The sequence below is a fragment of the Erpetoichthys calabaricus genome, chromosome 3 (assembly GCF_900747795.2).
Source record: "Erpetoichthys calabaricus chromosome 3, fErpCal1.3, whole genome shotgun sequence".
In the NCBI taxonomy this organism is placed as follows: domain Eukaryota; kingdom Metazoa; phylum Chordata; class Cladistia; order Polypteriformes; family Polypteridae; genus Erpetoichthys; species Erpetoichthys calabaricus.
Genome location: NC_041396.2, coordinates 79,328,092 through 79,354,241, shown reverse-complemented (window position 1 = coordinate 79,354,241; position 26,150 = coordinate 79,328,092). Strand labels below are relative to the sequence as shown.

Below are 26,150 nucleotides of genomic sequence, written 5' to 3'. Positions count from 1 at the left end.
ATAAATGATGGCATCACTGCTATTTACCTGTCATGTAAGTTTTAAGTTTCCATAGATTTTACTTCTCCACCCAAATTTAAGATGGTGAAAGCAAATGAACATGGTCTCTTTTGTCTTTAATTCCGGGACAAGCATGTGTATGATTTTGATGAATTACTCTAATTAATTATATTTATATAGCACATTTTTATAGCACTACTGAAAGTACTTTGCATAAACAGGTGGGGATCCACTTCAACAACCACAAATACAGTATGTAGCATCCACCTGGAGGATGTGGCAGTAGCTACTTATGCACCAGTATGCTCACTACACGTTAACTGTTAAGTGGGGAAGGGGAGAGAGAGAGAGATAGTTAGCCAATAAGGAACGGGGGATGATCAGGGGGGCAGAATGGGCAGTTTATCCAGGACTTCAAGAAAGACCCGATTACTTTCAAAAGATGCTCAGGGATCTTTTATGACTACAGAATGTCAGGACCTCTGTATTATGTCAATTTTTACAGCACAGTGTAACTGCACACACAGGCCTCAGGGTTAGTCCCCCCTGACGGCCTCACAAACACCTCTTCCAGCAGCAACCCAAGCTTTTCCTAGATGGTCTCTTTGGTACTTTTCAGGTCCAAACATGCTTCGCTTCAGGTGGAAGACCTGTTCTGAGGTGCAGGTGGTATGGCTGCTTCTAAGTGAAAGCACTAGTATCTATCTATCTATCTATCTATCTATCTATCTATCTATCTATCTATCTATCTATCTATCTATCTATCTATCTATCTATCTATCTATCTATCTATCTATCTATCTAATCGTCACCAGCAAGGAATCGCTCGGGTTCCTGCCTCTCTCCATTTCATTCACACTGGGAGACTGACCATGAACACAGCATCTTCAACTCAGGTCATCCAATTGAGCTAAAAGAACCTTCCTTACACAGCTGAGCAAACATGCCTTTTGACTTCTACACAGTGTAGAAGTCTCTCAGCTGCACTGCCCCTTTCCTGAATGCTGCCTGACAAGATCTCCAAAAGTCGGCAAGGAACCACTCAGAGTCTTGCGCCTCTCCATTTCACATTCTCACATCTTGCCTGAAGAAGGGGCCTAAGTTGCCTCGAAAGCTTGCATATTGTAATCTTTTTAGTTAGCCAATAAAAGGTGTCATTTTGCTTGGCTTTTCTCTACATTCATAATGGCTAACACGGTACAACACCCTAGTACTACATTCTCACATCGAAAAGCAGGCCACAAACCCTTGTTAATGATTATCCAGCTTCAATAAAAGGAGACCTCTTGCTGGCGCGGAGGTTGCTGTATAATCTAAGATCCCAAGTTCACATCCCCTTGCTGCTGTCTCAGGGAGTACTCTGAGCAGACACAATATTTTATTTAACTACTTGATTATTGGCAGTTTGCTGTCCAAATGGAAATATATGACCATTTTCTGACTTGAGTTGTTACCATTTTGAACTACCTTTTTCTAAATTGGAAGGGACATGGCTGGGCATTGCTATGTAATTTCACCCTGCTGCCTAAAAAAGTTACTTATTTATAGATCCTTGGTCCTTGCAATATACCTCTGTCAATAATCTACAAATTGTTTTATATAATTTAAGATCCCTCTGTGGCTATTGACATATGTACAGCTACAATCTCAAGAGAATCCCATTAGTCAGAGAGGAGGTAGAATAAGTGGCTTACCGTGTTGATGATCATCAGGCAGCAACAGGAATGTAAGAAAATGGACACAGTTACAAAGAGAGATGAAAGTTTCAGATTAATGTTATTACTTGTCTGCTGTCACTAACAGGATGCCATTGACTAAGGATCCCCACAGTTCAGTGTGTCATACACATGCAGTGAAAAGCATCCCAACAATAGTGTCAGATGCCCACCTTGGACTTCACTATGAGTAAGCAAGAAACTGCTGTAGCTTTCTCTTGAGGCATTTTCTTCACCAGATTGAAACAATTAAAAATATTTTATTAAAATTAAGTTGCTCGCAATTCGTTTGTCCCATATAACTCTTATGTCAAATAGGATTTCAGAGGGTTTCTATCAGACTAAAGCAGAGGTCCTCAATAATAATAATAATAATAATACATTTTATTTATATAGCGCCTTTCCCATGCTCAAGGCACTTACAGAATAAATAAAGAACGGCAGAATATACAGTATATAGCATTGTACAAACCAGATAAATAAATAAAGAAGATTAAGACAGTAAATTCTGAGAAAAAAACAGACAACATAATTGATGGTCTAGCACACACATACAGGTTACATTAGCAACTTGACAGAGAAGTAAACTGAGAGAAAGGTAATAAAGTCAAGTAGAGCTAAAAGCCTTCCTGAACAGATGAGTTTTGAGTTGTTTTTTAAAAGAATTCGTGGAGTCAGCTGACCTGATTAATTTTGGTAGGTCATTCCAGAGTCTGGGCGCTATACAGCTGAAGGCCCTGTCACCCATGGAGTGTAGATTAGTGAGGGGCACAACAAGATTACCAGAATCAGAGGACCTTAGTGGGCGGGCAGGCACATAGTGATGGAGAAGGTCACTGATGTAGTTTGGTGCGAGGTTATTTAAAGCTTTGTAGGTTATTAGTAGGATTTTATATTCGATTCTGTAGGACATAGGGAGCCAGTGAAGACGGAGCAGGATGGGTGTGATGTGCTCGCTGCTGCTGGTTCGAGTAAGGACTCTTGCAGCTGAGTTTTGAATAAGCTGGAGCTGTGATATAAGATTAGAAGGGGCACCTGCCAGTAGGGAATTACAATAATCGATGCGGGATGTGATAAAAGCATGGACAAGTTTCTCAGCATTAGAGAAGGAGAGGAAGGAGCGAACACGGGATATGTTACGGAGGTGAAAGTAAGAAAGTTTCTTAATGTGATTTATATGGGCGGAATAAGTGAGGGAGGAATCAAAAATGACACCAAGATTTTTTACAGTAGAGGCAGTCCTGGAGGGCCGCAGTGGCTGCAGGTTTTTGCTCCAACCCAATTTCTTAATAAGAAGCACTTATTGCTCAAGTAACACTTCTGCTTCACTTTAGTTGTCTCACTTGTTAAGATTTTGAACCCTTATTGCTTATTTTAATCTTAAACAGCTTTTTTTTGGTTTTTAATTGCTCCTAATTAGCAATAACATGCTAATGACAAAAGAGACCAGCAGTTCTCCATTTAGCTTGCTACCATTTACATCTGTGTGTATTTATTGTGTACTATTGGGTCTATTTAAATACTTGGAAGGAAAGTGAGGAGAAAAAAGTGAAGGACTGAGAATTACTCCTCCATTTTACCCTTCAAATCATTTGGATGATATCTTTAGAAAGGGGAAAATAAACTAGGATATGAGAATGACCTGACGTAGCAGAGTTAAAGCACTGACAAGCCATGAAATTCAATTATTGGCAAGAATTGCTTTCTAATAAAGCAACTGGGTTAGAACAAAAACCTGCAGCTACTGCGGCCCTCCAGGACAGAGATTGAGGACCCCTGGACTAAAGGTAGCCAAAACAAATTCCATGTGTTTAATGATTCATGTCTAGATTAGCTGGTATTGTCTTCTTATGTTGGGCCATACACATCTCCAGAGCTGCAGCTCCACCCCTGTCAAGGTTTGTTGTTGTGTAACATTAACCAGGTGGCAGTCATGTGAGAGGAGGGTCAAAGAAATCAAAGAGGGTGTGTGGGAGAGGCTCTGTGCTTTGGGATTGTACTTACAGTAAGTGCCTTTAAAAAGCCTCAAGACAAGGTCTCGTTGTGTTTTTGATCTTTTGCTCGGTTACTGAATTATGAACTTCTCATGTCTTTCCATACTTTTGCCTTCTCCTGTTTATGTATTTGTTTACAAGCCATCTGCCTTTTTCTCAGCATTTCTTTGGGTTACAGACTTGAATAAAAAACAAAATTTTATGTCTTTGAGTCTACATATTAGTATTAGTGTGTGTTTTCCTTGGTACTTTTTTCCTTCTTCAAACCAAAGACATACATTTTGGGTTGTTTTGTCCTCCTGTATGAGCATGTGAGAGTCTTTGCCCTATAATGGATTTATGCCATAACCAGTCTTAATGCTTGTTTTGAGCAAAATGCTGCCTAGATAAAATCCTGTTTAGGAATTATGGGGCAAGAAAATGAATGAATGAATACAGGAGTACAGACATGTGAATCATCCAATGAGGATGCCTTTGTTGTCGAATCATTTTTGAGTGATATATATATTGTGGCATGCGGCTGGGGGTGGTACCCAGCCGGGAAGTCCAGGAGGACCGGAGGAGGGCTTGTGCCTCCTCCAGACCACGAGGGGGCGACCGCCCTGGTTGTGTTGGGGGCCACAGGTACAGAGCTGGGAGCTGTCACCGCCAGGGGGCGCCCCGATGTCTTGGGAGCCCTGGACCTCAGCACTTCCGCCACACCCGGAAGTGCTGGGGGGAAGAGAATCAGGGACACCATGAGGGCTTCCAGGTACACAGCCGGTGCTTCCACCACACGGGGTGTGTCGGCGGAGGCTTATCAGGAAGCACTTGGAGCCCATCTGGGGGTGAATAAAAGGGGTCGCCTCCCTCCATTCATGGCTGGAGTCGGATGGAAGTGGACGGAGCTCGGAGGAGAGGAGTGGAGGCGGTCTGAAGAGTGAAGGCATTGTGCGTGTTGGCCAGGACTTGAAGGGGTGATTGGTGCTGAGGCACTGGGGTGTGCTCATTATTGTAAATAATTAGTGTAAATAAACGTGTGTGTGGTGATAAACAAAATGTCTACCTATCTGTGTCCGGGCTGGTTCCCACAATATATAACTGAGCATCGGCCACTAACAGAGAAATAACAGATGGTCCTGTCACTACTTAAGTTACCTGTTTAATGAGCAAAATGAAAGCAATCAACAATAAGAGCTATGGCACTGGACTTTAAACCACAAAGTTGCTTGTTAATTTCCTACCTCTGCTCCTTCTGTTAAAAATTCTTGCAAGTCATTCTGGGTAGATATATCAACCAAATATATAATAATAATAATAATAATAATAATAATAACAGCCCTCGGGAGAAAACTCTGTGGCAGTTTCTAACTTGGTCAGTGTGTGCAGTTTGTGTGTGTTTATTCTGTGTCGATGTGTTTTCCATGGACTCCACTTTTTTTGTTAAACAGATTGGAGTATTTATAACACAACATATCAGGCAACCCAGTTCCATACCCTTCGTGATAACCAAAGTGCTGTTTTTGTACTTCAACCTTGGTCTGGGGAGCCTCTTTGTAGCTGCTATTTTTTGTTTTAAGTGATTTCTCAATGAGAAAACAAGGAATTTGTTTTTACTAATTAGGTAATTTCTCTCATTTCACAGTATAAGTATGTCCTAGAAATGTTTGCTTTACTTATCTAAAAAGTGTAGACAGCAGTAGATCAGAACCTCTTCTGTGCTTTTAACTTTTTATCATTCAAATTGTGTTTTCAAATTATTATCAAAGTGGCCACTTTATAGTGAGCTGGCACTGGGGCAAGTGACACTGAATGAGCTTTTTAAAGTAAGTACAGATAACAGAGTTAAAAAATTAAGGGTTAACAAGCAAACTTATCAAATACAAAGAAAATTCAATGAATAGCTTTTTACAGTATGTAATAATAGGCAAGGCAGTTATAAACTTTATAGAAAAGTTCAGTACTTACGATTAGAAAATGTTAGAATTGCAAAATGAAACAGAGACAGAGCAGCTCAGAAAATGACAAATTCTAATAAAGACACTGAATGGTGCAAAATTCCAGGAGCTACAGACAGGGCCCAGGGTCATGTTTTGACACCTCTAATGCATTCAAAGCAAAAATTAAGTATAAATGGGCAACCAGCTTAAGGGGTGCTGCAGAACAACAAAATAATCAAAATTCAACATAATCAACTCCTTGAGATTGAGGAGCAACATTAGAACATTAGAAAAGCTGTCATGAGAACAGGCCATCGCACCGGGGTATGGAAACCAAATGCTGGGGGTATGGGACTCGATCTCTGGGTACTGGTATTTATTTAATGTGTTAATTTATACTTGGGTAGTACGTGAATGGAACGCGATAGAATCTTCAAGAACATTCGACATTTCCTGCAAATGCTTCTATTAAATTTTACACGTGTGTAAAATCCCAGCTTACCCAAGCTTGGCAATGAGGGCAATGAATGTTTTGGTTCCCTTCACAACTGCGTATCTCTGTGTAACAGGATTCTCTGCATTATTAAATCTGAAATCAAAGTGGAGAAATCAACTTGATGTGTCAGATGACATGCGAGTAGCTTTGTCTGTAACTGTACCCTGATTCCATGCTTTAATTGCACAAAAACAACAGCAAATATCTCACTAGATTAGTGAAAGTCTGTGTTATGTGGTCGAGATATTGAAAAAACGTGCACATTTAAGTTTGTTTTCTTCTTTTGTGTTATACTCAACTGTAAGAAGTAAAATTATTGGTTTATAATCTGAAACAGGTGAATTAAAGTTATATTGTAAAATAGTTGTAGCTGTTTGTATATTTGTCATTTTTTAATTTTGCTTTTTGTAAATAAATATGACAAAGTTGCTTATGATTTTATTTCATGTTCTTTTCCTAGCTATCCATATCTATAGTACAGTAAATTCAAGCTGTTGACATATTTGGAAATCATACTGGCAACTAATATGAGGAATGGTGATGATTATTTCGACAGTCAAGTAAACGGGGTATGGGACCATACTGGACAATCCATTGGGGGTCTGGAGTCATCAAAAGGTTAAGAACCCCTGGTCTAGATTGTCAAAAATAACATCGAGTCAAGATCTGAAGGCCTCTAAAATCTTGTCCACACTATAGAAGGCCATGTTTCAAAGAGCGGAGTGTACAAAAGAAGGCAAGTTCTGCTGAGGGTGCTCACAGAGGTGCTTCACTTTATGACAGCAGACATGTCAGATGAGTGTCACACACGTAACTGTATAATGTTAGGTATATACTGCTTAGTAGCCACCATATACAGTCATATGAACAAGTTTGGGAACCCCTCTTAATTCTTTGGATTTTTGTTTGTCATTGGCTGACCTTTCAAAGTAGCAACTTCCTTTTAATATATGACATGCCTTATGGAAACAGTAGTATTTCAGCAGTGACATTAAATTTATTGGATTAACACAAAATATGCATTATAACAAAATTAGACAGGTGCATACATTTGGGCACCCCAACAGAGATATTACATCAATGCTTAGTTCCTTTTACAAATCTAACAGCCTATAGACACCTCCTATAGCCTTTGATGAGTGTCTGGATTCTGGATGGAGGTATTTTTGACCATTCTTCCATACAAAATCTTTCCAGTTCAGTTAAATTTCATGGCTGCCGAGCATGGACAGCCTGCTTCAAATCATCCCATAGATTTTCGATGATATTCAAGTCAGGGGACTGTGACGGTCATTCCAGAACATTGTACTTCTCCCTCTGCATGAATGGCTTTGTAGATTTTAAACTGTGTTTTGGGTCATTGTCTTGTTGGAATGTCCAACCCCTGCGTAACTTCAACTTTGTGACTGATGCTTGAACATTATTCTGAAGAATTTGTTGATACTGGGTTTAATTCATCCGACCCTCGACTTTAACAAGGGCCCCAGTCCCTGAAATAGCCACACAGCCCCACAGCATGATGGAACCTCCACCAAATTTGACAGTAGGTAGCAGGTGTTTTTCGTGGAATGTGGTGTTCTTCATCTGCCATGCAAAGTGCTTTTTGTTATGACCAAATAACTCAATTACTGTCTCATCAGCCCAAAGCACTTGGTTCCAGAATGAATCTGGCTTGTCTAAATGAGCATTTGCATATAACAAGCGACTCTGTTTGTGGTGTGAGTGCAGAAAGGGCTTTTTTCTCATCACCCTGCCATATAGATGTTCTTTGTGCAAACTGTGCCGAATTGTAGAACGATGTACAGATACACCATCTGCAGCAAGATGTTCTTGCAGGTCTTTGGAGGTGATCTGTGGGTTGTCTGTAACCATTCTCACAATCCTGCGCATATACTGCTCCTGTATTTTTCTTGGCCTGCCAGACCTGCTGGGTTTAACAGCAACTGTGCCTGTGGCCTTCCATTTCCTGATTATATTCCATACAGTTGAAACTGACAGTTTAAACCTCTGAGATAGCTTTTTGTAGCCTTCCCCTAAACTATGATACTGAACAATCTTTGTTTTCAGATCTTTTGAGAGTTGCTTTGAAGGTCCCATGCTGTCACTCTTCAGAGGAGAGTCAAAGGGAAGCACAACTTGCAATTGACCACCTTAAATACCTTTTCTCATGATTGGACACACCTGTCTATGAAGTTCAAGGCTTAACGAGCTCATCCAACCAATTTGGTGTTGCCAGTAATCAGTACTGAGCAGTTACATGCATTCAAATCAGCAAAATTATAAGGGGACCCAAATTTTTGCACAGCCAGTTTTTCACATTTGATTTAATTTCATACAACTAAATACTGCTTCACTAAAAACCTTAGTTCGGAAAACACCCCAGTACTCAGATGTTCGTAGGAAATGAAAGACATACCACTGTTATCTTTTTTGTTGAAAGTAAATTATTATGCAGGCTGAGAGGGGTTCCCAAACTTTTTCATATGACTGTAAACCTGACCTCAAGATAGGCCATCTCAAATAAAATTGAGAGGACGCCCTACCTTTTTGGTGTAAGATTATGGGGTTTGGCTCACAGGACACTGCTGTTAGTTTCTCACCACCTCTGTATGTGTGTCGATTGACCTGATCACAAGTGAATTTACACCTTTTTATTTTTTTTGCGCATTTGAAGGGCATGTATTAGGTGCTCGGCCTGCTCCAATTGACTGGTAATTGTGCGAGTTGTTTTATGCAAATTGTGTCACATTTGTACCTTTGTATGTATTTATTTTTACCTCCTAGTTTTTTGTAATGCTCCATGTTAAGCCTCTACTGTGTTGTGAGTGCAATTTGATAATTACCAACAGCATACACTTAGCATAACTACTACGGCATGCATTTTCACCTATAACGCACCTTATTTCTTGTAGTTAGATCTGTCCCTTGTCAGATCACATTCATATCTCATGAGAACCACTCCTGGGTTTGTTGGTAACGTACTGAGACCATCCTTTCTAAAGGGTCTTGGTTCGGTCCTTTTGGTCCACTCACGAGTGCGAATGGCATGTTCACGTCTACTTAAATGAACCAGACGTTCAGGGGAAACCCACCAGAATTTGAAAAAAAAACACCAAACAAACTACACTCTTAAAAATACATTCAGACCAATGACATAGGGGACCATTTTTGCCTCCCAAAAGACCCATCCACATGAAGGTTCCAGAAAGAACTTTAATTTATTTAGATCAATAACAGTAAATAACCAGAAACATACAGTAACAGATTTGTGAAATACCTATGGTTCATGATTGTCAAAGGACTCCTGCTGCATACTATAACATGAGCTAAGTTCAGGTTTTTTTAATCTGTTAGTGTCCTGATAAGTAGCCTACCATACAACGAAGACTTTTTTTTTTATATAAGGAAGCTTTTCAAGGCACGAAGAACCAGATTCACATAGAAAAAACCCTCCCAGAAAAAAATGGTGCCTTATCAAGCAATAGTTCTATGAAAAACCACATAACCCATTAAGAACCATACAGTACCATTAAAGAACCAGTATTTTGAAGAGTGTAGATGTGCAATCCAATTTCATTTCTGTTTACGCAAGATGAAAAGGTTCAAGTCCTTCAATCTTTCCTCATAGCTCTTACCTCTTAGTCCTGGAATCGGGCGAGTTACTCCTCTGTGAACCTACTCTGTCATTGCTGTGACTTTATGTTTGGAATATGGAGACCAAAACTGAACACAGTACTCCAGGTGAGGCCTTACTAGTGCATTATAAAGCTTAAGCATAACCTCTCGTAACTTTTATTCTGTGCATTGTGATATATAACCTAAATCTCTGGTAGCAGTCTTGATCGTTTCTCCTGTACACTGTCTTGCTGTAGATAAGAGATGAGTCCACTATGACTCCTACAGTAGGTCCTTCTCATACGGCACATCTTCAAGCTCTACTGAGTATTGGAGGAAACATTCTATGTACCTTTTAGATGCTAGGGAACACATGATTCTAAATGTGTTCAAGTGAGACCATGATGTACCTTAAAGGAAGTCAGATAAGAGGCTGCCTAGATGTTCCTCATTCTGGTAATATGAAGTATGGGGGTTGCAGGGACACCAGGAGCTATTAAGTCAAATTCTAACCTGGTGTCCCTAATCCAAATGGAGACCAGACTGTGACCAGAATGTACCTGAAAATGATCCCAGAAGTGGTTCCAGACAGGGGTTTAAAAGGCCTCTTCTTGTCATAAGGTCAGTGAGCATGGAGTCGGGAGAATTGGTGCTGACAAGGATGAGAAGAAGCCAGAGTTTGTACAGCAAAGGTATAGCAGGTGAGAAGGGAGTCCTTCCTGTCAGTGCTGTGGTGGCTGAGTGTGTCAGACACTCCATTTGTTAAACAAGAGAGCTTAACAGAGAGTCAGGCTTGTATTTTTTCTTCATTAATAAAACACTTTTTTGTTTTTTTTTGACCTGGCCTCTGTTAGGATTATTTTTCTTTTTTCTGATTTTTAAAAAGCTTTTTCTGTATCAGCTCTGCTAATCTGACACCGTTTTTGAGTCAGTGAATTTGATTCTGACAATTGCCATACACAACTGCATTATGTTACGCCATTTTATTCCTACTGAAAGCTCTATATGTTTTGCATGATGGTTTATAGATCTTTCTTCTAATATTAAAAGAATTAAAATATTTTACTCATTAGTAAATAACAGAACTAATTTTTTCAAGTTTGCACCTCTCTTAAGTTGGGAAAGGGTTCTTTTCCCTTGAGAATGGCTTTTGGCTTTGGCTACATAATACACATCTACACACAATATTAAACACATAGAGCTTAGATTAAAGCTGATCTATAGATGGCATCTCAGTCCTTTGAAAACAGTTGAAGCTTACGCAAATCGCTTTCCTATATGCTGCAGGCAACGTGGCAGAAATGGTACTCTCTTACTTATGTAGTGGTCCTGTAAGTTACTTTATCATTATTGGTTGGTGATTTAAAAACTTCTCTCATTCTCTTTAAAACTGAATGTTAAATTAACTGCTCAGTTGGCTTTGTTTGACCTAGAGATTTTGGACAAATCTCAACCAAAATGACACACTTCTAATCTTACAAACATTATTTGCATCTAGACTGGTCATAGCACGGCACTGGAAATCCCCTTTTGCCCTAACTTTTTCTTGGAAGAAATAGTCCTTTGTGCTTCTTTTGAAATAACGATCACAATTAAAAATTACTTCTCTCCTTCATTTAATTTGTTACGTGCATCACATCACCATTTTAGAAGACCTTTTGAGTGGGTAATGGCTTGCTAGAGGACATTACCTGGTTACTATGGACCGCCTCTATGGCCTACGTCATGAAGACTTGTCAGAAAATTCCAGCATAGCGACAGAAGCTCTTTGACTGAAATCCAGATTTGACTACTTTGAGTAAAACTTGATAATCGTGATTCTGGCACTCTAGATTATGACTCATAGCTTTTCTGTCTCAACTTGTTTTTTGTCTTAAAGTTGGCTCTGGTTAAATAATAGGAGTCTGGTAAGTGATCTGTTAAAATCCTTGTCCGACTATGATTGTGGTTTAACTCTTGCAGCATTTTTCTTGCTGTTTCTGATTTCATTCTTGAATGAAATACACATCTCCTGGTCTGCTGCTATTAACATCATAGAAAACATTATACACTCGGAATTTGCAACTTGCAGCCCACTTGTTTTGTTGTGCCAAATCTTTGCCTATATGTCATATTGGAATTTCCCTGGTTAGAATTATTGATTGGTAGCTGAAATAAATTACTAAATGGACTCTTAAGTGTCAAATTCCTGGTACTGAAAAGGGTGGTCCCCCACCACTAATCTGATATTCAATCAATCTCTTACCCAGAGTTTATGAGGATTATGAAGGTGTCTTTAATAAGCAGTTCACAGTAGAGCTTACCCTCTATTGCCCCATTACTATTCTTTAGAATTGTTGCCAGGTTATCCTTTGCCTAAGAGGATCACTTACACACTGTCCAGACCTGAGGGGCATGTGATGGATATCTCATAGTCCTTTGGGGTTAGAAGTCTTATCCATTGAAAAGAAAAATGGAGGTCTTGTTCATGTATTGACTATAACAAGATCGATGTTAAAGCAGCTCTCTGCAGCTCATCATTTTTGCACTGAATCAAGTCACATGTTCCATGAAACTGGACCTTTGCAGTGCTTACAATTCAGTCAGAATGTGAGAGGGGGATGAGTGGAAGACGATGTTTAACACCACTTCTGGCCGTTGCGAGTTCAAAGTAATGCAATAATGGGCTGGCCAAGACATCCTTGGTTTTCAAAGCTTTGTCAAAATAATTCTTTGTGACTTATTGGGAATTATGGTTTTATGATATTTTCAAATTACACGAAGAAGCATGATTCTCGGACGAAGTACACTCTACACACAGCTTGAAAAGTGCAAGTTTCACAAAGATACCATGTTATTCTTAGGTTATTAGACATCTCCAATAGGTCTGAAAATGAATAAGACTAAGTGTGGTGATGCACGTTAGGCTCCAGGGCTGTAGGCAGGTTTTTAAAAAAGAACAGCGAAACGTGGGCTCTGTGGGTGTGTGTGTTTGTGCAGCCCTGAGATGTTTAATGGGGGGATTGGGGCTGATCACACTTGTATATGAGGGTGCTGTTGGTTCCAATTCCTTCATTTACTCTCTGTGGGTTGTTATTAGGACACTGCACCCGCAGAGGTATGAGAGCCAAAGCATGTGAGATGAACAGCATAAAAGAGAAAAAACAGAGACGGGAGGTAAAATGGGTGAAATAAGGGAGACAAGATAATTGTGATGGTGCTGTTGCTGATTTTTTTGATTGCTCCCTTTCTTATTCCACCCACACAAACCACATTAAGAAACCTTCTTACTTTCACCTCTGTAACATATCCCACGTTCACTCATTCCTCTCCTTTTCAAATGCTGAGTAAGTTGCCCATGCTTTTATCCCATCCAGCATTGATTATTGTAACTCGCTGCTGGTAGGTGCCCCTTCTAATCTTATATCACAGCTCCAGTTGATTCAAAACTCTGCTGTAAGAGTCCTTACACAAACCAACAACAGCAAGCACATCACACCCATCCTGCTTCAGCTCCACTGGCCCCCTGTGTCTTACAGGATTGCATTTAAAATTATATTAATAACCTACAGAGCTTTAAATGGCCTTGCACAGAATTACACCAGAGACCTTCTCCATCACTCTGCTCCTGCTTACTCACTAAGGTCTTCTAATTCTGGCAATTTTGTTGTGCCCCACAATAGTTAGCTGTATAGCAGCCAGACTTTGGAATGATCTCCCTATAATTAATTAGATAAGGTGACTACATTCATTCTTTTAAAATACAACTTATAATTCATCTGGAAAGCTCTAACATTCTGCCCCTTCTTTCAGTTTACAACTCTGACCAGATGCTCAGGATAATTTGTGTGTGTGTATCTTATATCACAAATGATGTTATTTGTTTCTGGATTTTCTTCTAGTATTGAATTTAGTCTATTTAGACTGTTTTTGTCTTTTATTGTTTTCTGTGCAGGAAATATTTGTATCCAATGTTACATATACACTGCTGTACTTTCTGAGACTATGTGAAGTGCCTTGGGCATTGGAAAGGTACTATATAAATAAAATGTATTAATATTATTATTAGTGGACAGGAAGCTGTTGAAAGAAATGAACTTAGGGAAGCATGTAGGCTGTGCTAGAAGGGGCTGAAGTACAACTGCTCTGGACATCTGTAGGCTGAAGGCCAAAGATTCGTGGCGGGACAAAGGAGCAAGGCTCAGCATGGCAGCCCGCTGGATGCCTGGTATGGTGGGGGGGTTAATGGACCAGAATTAATGGTAGATTGCAAACCAAGGAGCTGGTGGTGGATTTTAGGAGGCCCAGACCCCTCATGGACCCCGTGATCATCAGAGGTGACTGTGTGCAGATGGTGCAGACCTATAAATACCTGGGAGTGCAGCTGGATGATAAATTAGACTGGACTGCCAATACTGATGCTCTGTGTAAGAAAGGACAGAGCCGGTTATACTTCCTTAGAAGGCTGGTGTCCTTCAACATCTGCAATAAGATGCTGCAGATGTTCTATCAGACGGTTGTGGTGAGTGCCCTCTTCTACGCGGTGATGTGCATAAAGAAGAAGGATGCCTCATGCCTGGACAAACTGGTGAGGAAGGTAGGCTGTATTGTAGGCACAGAGCTAGACAGTTTGACATCTGTGGCAGAGTGACGGGCGCTCAGCAGGCTCCTATCAATTATGGAGAATCCACTGCATCCACTAAACAGTGTCATCTCCAGACAGAAGAGCAGCTTCAGCAACAGACTGCTGTCAATGTCCTGCTCCACTAGCAGACTGAGGAGACCGTTCCTCCCCCAAACTATGCGACTCTTCAGTTCCACCCGGGGGGGTAAACGTTAACATTATACAAAGTTATTCTCTGTTTTTACCTGCATTGATATCAATCTTTAAATTAATATTGTTTTTTTTTTTTGTATCAGTATGCTGCTGCTGGAGTATGTGAATTTCCCCTTGGGATTAATAAAGTATCTATCTATCTATCTATCTATCTATCTATCTATCTATCTATCTATCTATCTATCTATCTATCTATCTATCTATCTATCTATCTATCGGTTGTCATCTCCTTGTGCTGAGGAGTCCAAAAAGGTACATCAGTTTTTAGAAGGAAGCACTGTGGCTCGGGATGGTTCTAAAGAACAGGATTCTCCCTGAGATTTTAACCTCGTTTTTAGGGATATATTTATTGTTATTCATTGGACATTTTAACTTCCATCAATGACATTGTTTTTAAGCTAGAATTTTTAATTATTACAATGGATGGAGCACTGTGCAATTTGCACTTTGTTTGGAATAAAATCCTTTGTGCATCGTACCTATTGTCAAGTGCCCTCCTTTGCCCTAGTGCATCTTGGTTCATGATTGTCAAAGGATCCAGGTTCAAGGTGTACTCCAGCTGTAGCCAGTCTAGATGTCACATCAAGGTATACAAGATTTAAATGGTTGATTCACCAATGGTTTGTACTTTTTGAACATCTCTTTTCAGTGAACACAAACGGAGTGATTCAGTGCAGGTCACCAAAAGAGCTAAAGCACATGTGTGTCCTTCCTGCGTGATGTTGTCAGTGTCTTTCATTTTGCTTGTAGATGTTTAAAGCACATGTGAATGAAAAGCCTGAATCAAAACTCCTGATTCATCTGATTTGCAACTGAGTTAATACCCGAAAATAGGTTTAATGATTCTTGTTCATATGATTCATGAATGAATCATTATGAATTTACAATTCCCATTCACTTGTGATTATGTAATAAAACAACTTATTTTAATTAAATGTGTTATGCTTTACATATGGAAACAGGCCAATAACAAATGAATTATCATGTTAAATTTACAAGTTATGTATAATTATATATAATTAGTTATATATAAATTAAGAAAAAATGGTTATCCACAAACTGTGATGCAATACGAGTGGGCCCACTCAAATCTAAATTCTTCCCCCTATTCCCTGGACTCCCCTTATATGCCAGACTGAAAGTTAATCAAAAGAACTGATTCACTTAAACAGGTAGTTCAATAGAATCAAATCAGTACAGTGAATCAAAATGGCCATCACTAATGGAAGAATCTCTATGCATCCACTTTATATAGGCAGGACAAAAAAGAAATGACTTCTGCAACATATGACCATCAATATAGTAACTTGGCCAAGGCAATGTAAAGCTAACACAAAAGGGAACTAACCGTAAGAAAGAAAATGGTGTTTCCAGACTAATGAAAAATATTTCAAAGCTCTTAAAAACAAATTTTACAGTCTTACATGAGTCCAAATGGGAAGGGTAAACAAAATGATGTTAACAACAAGACATTCACAGGAAGTTCAATCACTAAGCAAAAGATTAAATAAATGGAAATAAGACAGCATTAAGAGATACATGCAGGAGGCTGCAGAGATTTACATGTAATACATAACATCATCACAGCTGCTTAATCTAATTCATGGATACAAGGGGGCAGAGTCTGTCCCAGCAGAACCTGGTGCAAGGCAGGAATCAGTCCTCACCACAGTGTTAGTCCACCACAGGTCCATTCCAAAACATAGTCTTAAATGTTGCATCATTTGTTAAAGGCAATGGAGAAAAAGACAATGGATAAAGTCTTTTTGACAGACAGGAAGAGAAAACGTTCACAGAGACACCTGAAATACCATAACAGGTGTTACATAATAAAAACAAAGACAAAACAAAACTACTTAAAACGGGATTCCAGTTTTTGTAAGTGTGCTAAATTTGAATGCAAGATCTTCCCACAATAAACTTTGCATTCAGACTGCAGAGAAATTAGGCCAGCCTAATGTTGAGGAAAGGACTTAGTGTCTCAGCTTCTAATCTCATTACCAGGAATCTATTTGTAGAGTCACCTCAGACACTCCTTTTGCCTTCCATTTAGAAAATTCTGGGCAGCATCCGTAAGCAGTGATTCCATGCCGGAGATGTTTTCCCTTCCTTAAAATTCAGTCCACTAGGCTAACAAGCACTTTCTGGTTTTCTGCTAGGATAAGATTGACATACTGAAGGTGGCAAATATCCACAGGCCATTTATTAGGATATACTTTAGGAGTTGAGCCAGTAAAACAGCACAATGCTAGTAGCTTGGACATCAGTCTTTACCAGTAACAAGCCCTTATTGGTCCACTGACTTCATGTCACTCAGAGCAGATCATTAATGCTCCAAGTTATCCATTAACAGACAGAAAGCAAGCAGGCACATTCTGGTAGGGGGACATGCACAGCAAATATCTTAGGAAAAAACAAATTTGTAATATAAAAATGGCTACACTTATGGTTTTCAGGTGTGTGTATATACTTCGAAAAAATTTAAATGCTCAGTCCTGCAATATAGAGATTAAGACTTGCACCATACATTAAGAACATTAGGAAAGTGGCGTGCCCGCTCATCCAAATAACATGCAATTTATTCATTACTGCTTTGAGTAATTTACACCTTTGTTTTTTAATGTATATTGTGGAAAGTTTTATATATATATATATATATATATATATATATATATATATATATATATATATATATATATATATATATATATATATATATACAGTATTATATATTTTAGAAGTATTATACAGTGGTGTGAAAAACTATTTGCCCCCTTCCTGATTTCTTATTCTTTTGCATGTTTGTCACACAAAATGTTTCTGATCATCAAACACATTTAACCATTAGTCAAATATAACACAAGTAAACACAAAATGCAGTTTGTAAATGATGGTTTTTATTATTTAGAGAGAAAAAAAAATCCAAACCTACATGGCCCTGTGTGAAAAAGTAATTGCCCCCTGAACCTAATAACTGGTTGGGCCACCCTTAGCAGCAATAACTGCAATCAAGCGTTTGCGATAACTTGCAATGAGTCTTTTACAGCACTCTGGAGGAATTTTGGCCCACTCATCTTTGCAAAATTGTTGTAATTCAGCTTTATTTGAGGGTTTTCTAGCATGAACCGCCTTTTTAAGGTCATGCCATAGCATCTCAATTGGATTCAGGTCAGGACTTTGACTAGGCCACTCCAAAGTCTTCATTTTGTTTTTCTTCAGCCATTCAGAGGTGGATTTGCTGGTGTGTTTTGGGTCATTGTCCTGTTGCAGCACCCAAGATCGCTTCAGCTTGAGTTGACGAACAGATGGCCGGACATTCTCCTTCAGGATTTTTTGGTAGACAGTAGAATTCATGGTTCCATCTATCACAGCAAGCCTTCCAGGTCCTGAAGCAGCAAAACAACCCCAGACCATCACACTACCACCACCATATTTTACTGTTGGTATGATGTTCTTTTTCTGAAATGTTGTGTTCCTTTTACGCCAGATGTAACGGGACATTTGCCTTCCAAAAAGTTCAACTTTTGTCTCATCAGTCCACAAGGTATTTTCCCAAAAGTCTTGGCAATCATTGAGATGTTTCTTAGCAAAATTGAGACGAGCCCTAATGTTCTTTTTGCTTAACAGTGGTTTGCGTCTTGGAAATCTGCCATGCAGGCCGTTTTTGCCCAGTCTCTTTCTTATGGTGGAGTCATGAACACTGACCTTAATTGAGGCAAGTGAGGCCTGCAGTTCTTTAGACGTTGTCCTGGGGTCTTTTGTGACCTCTCGGATGAGTCGTCTCTGCGTTCTTGGGGTAATTTTGGTCGGCCGGCCACTCCTGGGAAGGTTCACCACTGTTCCATGTTTTTGCCATTTGTGGATAATGGCTCTCACTGTGGTTCGCTGGAGTCCCAAAGCTTTAGAAATGGCTTTATAACCTTTACCAGACTGATAAATCTCAATTACTTCTGTTCTCATTTGTTCCTGAATTTCTTTGGATCTTGGCATGATGTCTAGCTTTTGAGGTGCTTTTGGTCTACTTCTCTGTGTCAGGCAGCTCCTATTTAAGTGATTTCTTGATTGAAACAGGTGTGGCAGTAATCAGGCATGGGGGTGGCTACGGAAATTGAACTCAGGTGTGATACACCACAGTTAGGTTATTTTTTAACAAGGGGGCAATTACTTTTTCACACAAGGCCATGTAGGTTTGGATTTTTTTTCTCCCTAAATAATAAAAACCATCATTTAAAAACTGCATTTTGTGTTTACTTGTGTTATATTTGACTAATGGTTAAATGTGTTTGATGATCAGAAACATTATGTGTGACAAACATGCAAAAGAATAAGAAATCAGGAAGGGGGCAAATAGTTTTTCACACCACTGTATATATTGTATATATGATTGCTTGCTGTATTGAGGACAGGTGCAAAAACAATTTACATTGTTGTTGTGACAATAAGGCAATCAAGCAACTAAATAATATTTAAACGGAATAGAATTTTTCACTTTTTCACAAAAAAAGTTATAAAATTATTTTAACATTATAAAAATCTCTCAGTTTATTCATTATACACATGAAGTACCTTCATTGCTTCCAATCAGAAAGTATAATTCAGAGTAATTAAGCTGCCATACTATCATTTCTCTGTGTTCAGTGCACTCTGCTATGAGGATTGTGCATTTGCACTGGATGGCATACTACAAACTAAAATCTACTCTCTATATATAAAATCCTAAGCCTAAAAGTGCAACAGTTTTGTGCAACAATTTTTATGTGACGTTTTTGTCACACTTTAAATCGGGCTTATTTTAAAACCTACATATATATGTTTGGCATCATTCTTTTCAGAATTTATCGAACTTTAATGTGATGTTGTTAAGATTTTCAGATTCTTATTCCGTTTTTAAATTATAAACTAAAACATCAAGAAAGTCGTGGCTTTTAATATCAAGAAAGTCATGCTTTTTATTTTTGATCAAGTAAACTTTCTTTCACAGGAACACACTATTAAAAAAAAAAGATCTATTCATAAAGCCAATGTTTCTATTTAGGTGATTTAGTTAGCTGAAGGTCGAGTTACGATGACCCATTGCAAACCACTTGATTTTTTCCTGTATTTTTCTTAAAAAGAGTTTTGTTATCTATAAAAATGTCAGTTAAAATGAATGGATTATTTATTTAGTCTCATATAAATACTCATTGAGCATAGTGGACCTCAGTTTAATGGGAATACTCCAATCAGTAAGAGAGTAAATATTTTATTCTCATTTCATGATTTTTACTCTGCTAAATAATAAATTTTTCTTTTACATATGTATAGAATTTCGTGATTTTGACTCCAATAAATAATAATTTTTCTTTTGTACATTTACAGATTTTACTAATATTCTGGTCGCAACTGGGGCTTGGCCCCCCTAGTAAGATATAAATATCTATAACTTAACATATTTGGACGTTTTCAATTTTTTTTCAGTGAAATTGCACATTATTGGGGCTTTTAAACTGTTATACAAAACAGAAGCAAATCCTGTTCCCCATAAAACTCTCGGAAGACAATCTTACAAAATAATAATTGTAAATTAATGCATTTGCACGTAATGCAAGTTAAATGTTAACAAAAATGTAGGTGAACATGAATCATTTAACACTCTCATAAATGCTCTTGTATTCACATGTACACACACTGGGCTAAACTAGAATCTGCAATTACTGTAAATTCTATAATGCATACCTCTTGAAATAAATAACATTTTCTTATAAACAAAGCTGAATTGCTGATTAACTTAAATGACCACATTTAATATCTGTAAATGAAGGCAACATGCTCAGGAACAGCAAGAACGTATGGCCTCCAAAACAGGCCAGGCCAGGCAAAGAAGCAAGGACCCAGGGGCTGTCAGTGAGCAGTGCTAACCGGTATACCACTCAAATGAAGGACAACTTTATCTGAAACATCTTCGCTTACTTCAGCTCACAGTCAAACTCTCCTGATAATGACACAACTTAAAGAGGAGGATGGGCTCCACAGGCACAATAAGGAAAGAGGAACAAAAATGAAAGGTGGAGTTTCGTGACACTTTGTAGTTATGAAGCAAAGCACTGACTGAATTTGTCATTTGAACAGCCAGCGTAACCTGCTTTGCATTGAATCTGCTGATAATGCAGTCTTTATTTAACTGGATGACTAAACAATATGAAACACTTAACAACTGACGGCCTTTTGATCTACAGAGAGCTCTTGCGTAATTGGCCTCCACTGCCTCACAAGGCTTGACAAAAGACTTCACAATTCTTTAAAGCTTGTGCAAGGGTGCCATAAAGTGGCCTTCTCTGCCAAGGACTCCCAAAGCTCTGGACCAGCCTTGTTTTCACTGACACTCAGTTGGTACTCTGGTTGAGGGATGTCTTTGGCAGTCAGGTGATTGTTTTGTTTGTTGACTCAGTCAGATAATCTGCATTATGCTGCTTATTGCATAACTATTCACTCAGACTCTCACTAATCAAATCTTAGTCCAGTGCATTTGACCTCATTGTAGAGGCCAAGGAGCCAAACAAGTGAAAAAGTGTCAGTTCAAACAGCACTAACAGCCAGATAACTTGTCTCACAGTATTTCTGTTTCCCATTTGTCTTCCTCTTCATGTCAAACTGAGGTGGCAGATAAAGGTGCCTTCTACTGACAACACCACAATCACATGTTAAGGCTCAACATTATTATGATGCCCCCAGGTGTGCCTTTCAAGATGCACTAAGAATACACTGAGATTCTCCTTCAGGCTAAAGGAGAAACAATGCCACAAGTTCCCGTCTTACTGATGACAAGTAGTTGGGAGTTTTTTCTCTTGGTAAGGCAGATCCCTAGATGCCTGTTCCACAGGAAAACAAAGTCCAAGGTCATCTCTTTATCAGATACAACAGGACCGAATATGCCAAATGTGTCCCCAGAATCTAGAAAAAAGCCTGGCTGGATAGTAAGCACCTACTGTCAGCTCGACAGATGAGATTAAGGGCATTGATATTAAGTGTGCAGCAGCCTGTGTGGTTTACATGAAATGATCTGCTGTAGCACAACTTATACAGAGCAAGGAGAAATAATAATTACCTTTTCAGCTGACATCTTCTCTTCACCTCCTGCCATCAAGCATCCATTACAACACAAAAAAAGAAAAATGAAGGCAAAGAATGGAAAAGACGTCGATAGTTAAGCTATAGAAGAAGAAGGCCCTTGGCAGAAAGTTAGATGTAATAGGATTTCCGGGAGATCCATCTGTCAGTGGAATAGCACGCCAGTACTTGGAAGAAACCATTCTCCTACAGGATGGTCTGCTGCTTTAGCCATACCACTTGTGGTCATTCTCAGAGTCCTAATCCAGCAAATTTACTAAAGGGGCTGGCAGTCTGCAGCCGGGGTCTGTTAAGATTGTCTGTGTACTTTGTAATATGGATGAAAAGATTTTAAACAAATGCAAATAAAAATTATTTTATTACGTGTACATGAGGTGACCTAAAGTAGTGCTTAAAGCACCAGGTCTAAGTGGATGATTACATCATGCATTTTATACTTTAAGAAAGTCAAATTTGTATATGGCATTTTCCATTAACCAGCTAAGAGAAAAAAATATGTATGTGCCCAACAAAACTTATTAAAAATGCAGCCCTTGGTTTAACAATCCAAAATCCTGTAATAATTAAGCTTCACTTCAAACTTATATGGCCGCCTCAGAGGTGCACAGCCCAGCTACATAGCAAGTAAAATAAAGAATGTGCTGTGCATAAGACAGAGTACAAAGGTAATTAATGACAAAACAATTAATATAGTTTAAGCAACTTCTTCAGTTGCCCTTCAGTGTCATTATCTGTGCTCTTTCGGCACAATTATACAGCAGAGCAGCCATATGTGACTGAAAGACTGGAAATGCAACTCCACTCAAACAAATTGACTTCATTATTGCATTATTAAATGTAGACTGTTTTGGTCCGTCGCAGGTCTCGCTCTGATGCTTTGGTTTTGACTTGTTTTAATTGAGGTTTTCTTGTTTTTGTTAAATAGTTATGTTTAACTTGATTTCTGCTAATTTCTTCTTAATTTCCTATTATGCGTATGCTATTCCTTCCAATATTTTTATGCCCTCTTTTCTGTGCTTTAATTTAAATAATTTGTTAATAATTAAATTGTGGGCTGAGAGCCCAAATTAGGCAACTGCCTTCAGATGTTTCTCTTAGGGTTTTCAGCAATACCTAACAACCGTGAGAAGCACCTGCTGCCACAGCATTTTGCTGTAACATTAACCTTGTGTTCTTCTGCTCCATCTTTAAGCTGGTCTCTTTTTTGACCACTGAATTAAGGCTTTTGTTTGTTTGTTTTTTAATTTCAGTTTGTTCTTTGGATTTTGTTATTGGATTTTTGGTTTTGTCATTTATTTTCTAGTACTGAGTATTTCCATCCATCCATTCATCCATTATCCAACCCGCTATATCCTAACAGCCAAGACAGGGTGCAAGGCATGAAACAAACCCCAGGCAGGGCGCTAGCCATCCGCAGGAGCATTTCCTAAATTTATTTTATTTTATTTTTATATTTTTTTAACTTTAAAATTTGTTTGCATATTTGTTTTGCTTTTTTATTTTGTTTTTTGAATTTTGTACTTTTGAAATTTAGAGAATTTAAATTTGTTTTCTTATGTTTAACTTTGTGGTCAAGGTGTGTGTGTGTGTTTCCATTTTGGCATGGACTGTTTTGAGAAACTGATTCCTTTCTGAATGTAAAAAAGAAGCAGAAGACCTGGCACCCATATATCACCTTCTGAACTGTATATAAAAAAAACAATATTTCTAAGTTATTATTTCATAAAACTGGACGATGCACTGGAATCAATAGAATAAAGTTGAAGGTGGAGGACAAAATAATAGGAGCAAGTCAATTTTCAGTTAATTTGGCCATTTACAGACATACTAAACTGACATTCAATTAACCATCAAGGAAAATGTTCAAAAATCTCTAATTCAAAGATACAATAAAATGCCTGTATTTAAAATGCACAAGTCCTGTATTTTCTCATGATACTCAGTGATTTAGATTAAAGAAGTGCATCACCTGCATACAGTATGTGCAAGCCTACATTGGTAAAAGTAGACTATTTATGTGACCAGTGTAGAAACACCCCAGGCTCATTGGAACACATGCTCTGATCTTGGGATAAAATATTACAATTTTGGATGGCAATTTTTGAAACTTGTTTCCATATCTTTCACATCTATATTGAGTAAAATCCCTTCATTGTTTGTTTTGCAGTTTTACCAGATGATGTATAATAATCCAAAGAGAAGGCATATTTTGTGTCCTTTCTTACCTTTTTAACAAGGTGGAACCATTCCACAGCCCCTGTTCCCTAAGTCTGGATCAGGGTTATATCATACTGTACTTTGTTAAACTGGATGGTAAGGTACATTCAAAATGGATCATCAGCCAGCTTTTTTCAATATACGAAGAACTTGTAACACATTTTGGCAGTGTTAGATGGTAATGATGATACAGTAACTCCATAACATTAATATAAAGTGAGTGAACTGGACCATACACAAACACACACATACACATATTTCAAATGTATACAGTATATATATATGTATATATAGATAATATAAAAATGTAAATATAATATAAAAATGTATTAAAAAAATTCCCTGCAAGAGGAAATCTTTAAAACAACAAAGAAGGGAGAATGTCCTTTTCTCCAATATAAATGCTTATTCAAAATTTGTATTACCAGTAATTAGATCTTGCCATATTTTAAAAAAAGTTTTGAACAGATACTTTATTTGAGATTTTTTTTTCCAATTTCAATCAGTATAGGACATCAGTTACCCACTGACTTATAACAGGTGAGCTGGGATTCTTCCAGTTGAGCAAGATAAGTCTTCGTGCTAGTAGTGAAGTTAAGGCAATTACAATCAATTTGTCCGTCTCCACTTTAAGCCCATCTGGGAGTACACCAAACACAGATATTAATGGGCTAGGAGTGATTGTGACACCAACACTGCCTGATAGGCATTTAAAGATATGATGTTAATTTGGTGCACACTCAAAACATGTGGCTAGTGAGCCTGGAGCTAAATTGCAACATTCATAGGTTGAATCTTTCCCTGGAAACATTTTGGACAATTTTAAGTGAGATAAATGTGATGGTTGAAAGATTTTGAGCTGAACGATTGAATGCTTTGTAGAGTGTATTCTATGTATGGCTGATTTCCACTCCTTAACTGATATATTAGATTTAAGGTCATTTCCCCATTGTACTCTGGCATCTTTGAAAGGAAGATACTTTAAAATGTTTTTATATATTATTGAGATGCTGTCTGAGTCTTCATGACTGATCAGTATTTATTCTGGAATAGAAATAGGTGGGTGGGTTTCTGATTTGAAAGTAGGAGAAAATTGTGTTGATTGGAAGTTAAATTTGAAGCATAATTGTTCATACAATGCAAAGACACTATCTATATACAAATCTCTTAAGTGTTTTAATCCCGGATGATTTCCAAACATTAAATACTGTGTAGATTTGAAAGGGTAGAAAAAGTTGATTATCATGTAAAGGTGTAACAGAATAAAGCTTCTCTGTCTTAAAGTGCATTGGTTCCATATTCTGAGTGACTGATGCACAGTTGGATTATTAGTATACTGACAATAATTTGTATTTACTGGGGCACAAAGCAGGGCATATAAAGAAGTACAGCAAAACTGTATTTCTGTTGCAGACCAGACTTGTGTATTCATCAATTTGTGTCAATTTCCAGGTCTTTATAGCTTGTATATTTGCTGCCCAGTAATAAAATTGAAAGTTAGGTAGTGCCATGTCCCCTTCTGCTTTAGGCCATTATAGAGCCACTCTATGTATACGTGGATGTTTCGAATTCCAAATAAATTAAATTATAATTGAATAATTTCTCAGAGAATGATTTCTTAATGTATATAGGGATGCTCTAAAATAGAAAAAGAAGCTTGGAAAGGTTGTGCATCTTGGCAGTACTGATTCTCTCTGCTCATGTGAGATGGAGGGCAGACCATCTGTTCACATCTTATTTAATTTTTTTATGCTGATAGCAAAATTGTTTTGAAAAAGATCATTATATTTACTTGTGATGTTTGCCCCTCATTTTTAAACTGATCTGCTAAAATAAATGGAAAGGTATCCAGTCTAATATTGTGTGCAAGAGAGTTCACTAGGAAAAGCACACTTTTTTTCAAGTTAATTATAAGTCTTTTGAATTTCTTCTAGTGCATCAACTACTGGTACTAAAATTTGTGGGTTATAAATTTCTAATATAAAACAGTTAATATTTACTTGCCTGTGCCTATTCAATTATTCCATCTAGTTTATTGAACAGTTTCTTGTAACAGAAACAACTGAATAATAATAAGTTTTTTTGTGCCACATTATGAAACAAATCAGTCTATCACTTTGACAGTTCTGTCAATAATTTTGTGTTTAAATTTACAGTATATGAAGATAAATAAGACATTATTGATGTTCTGAGGATTTATTCAATCAGTTGCTTAAGAACATTAGTTTATTTACACTGGTTGTTCAAGTGATGCCCTTATCTTATTAACAT

The 26,150-nt window shown here is 38.0% G+C and overlaps 1 protein-coding gene across 5 annotated transcripts in view; it reads right to left on the bottom strand.

Annotated features, from left to right (window-relative positions):
- LOC114648129 (nucleolar RNA helicase 2-like) overlaps window positions 1-26,150 on the bottom strand; it is a 48,992-nt gene that overhangs the window by 6,408 nt on the left and 16,434 nt on the right. Inside the window, exon 1 of one of the 5 annotated variants that reach the window (XR_007934428.1) lies at window positions 1,695-2,048. The exons of 2 other annotated variants lie outside the window; for them this stretch is intronic. Coding sequence is in view for 2 of the 3 variants with exons in the window: in XM_051924595.1 (XP_051780555.1) it covers window positions 21,640-21,675 (36 nt within the window). In the remaining variant the exon portion in view is untranslated. Of the gene's footprint in view, window positions 1-1,694; window positions 2,049-21,639; window positions 21,827-26,150 lie in introns of those variants that run through there. 2 more of the 5 variants (XM_051924595.1, XM_051924596.1) reach the window with 2 other exon arrangements.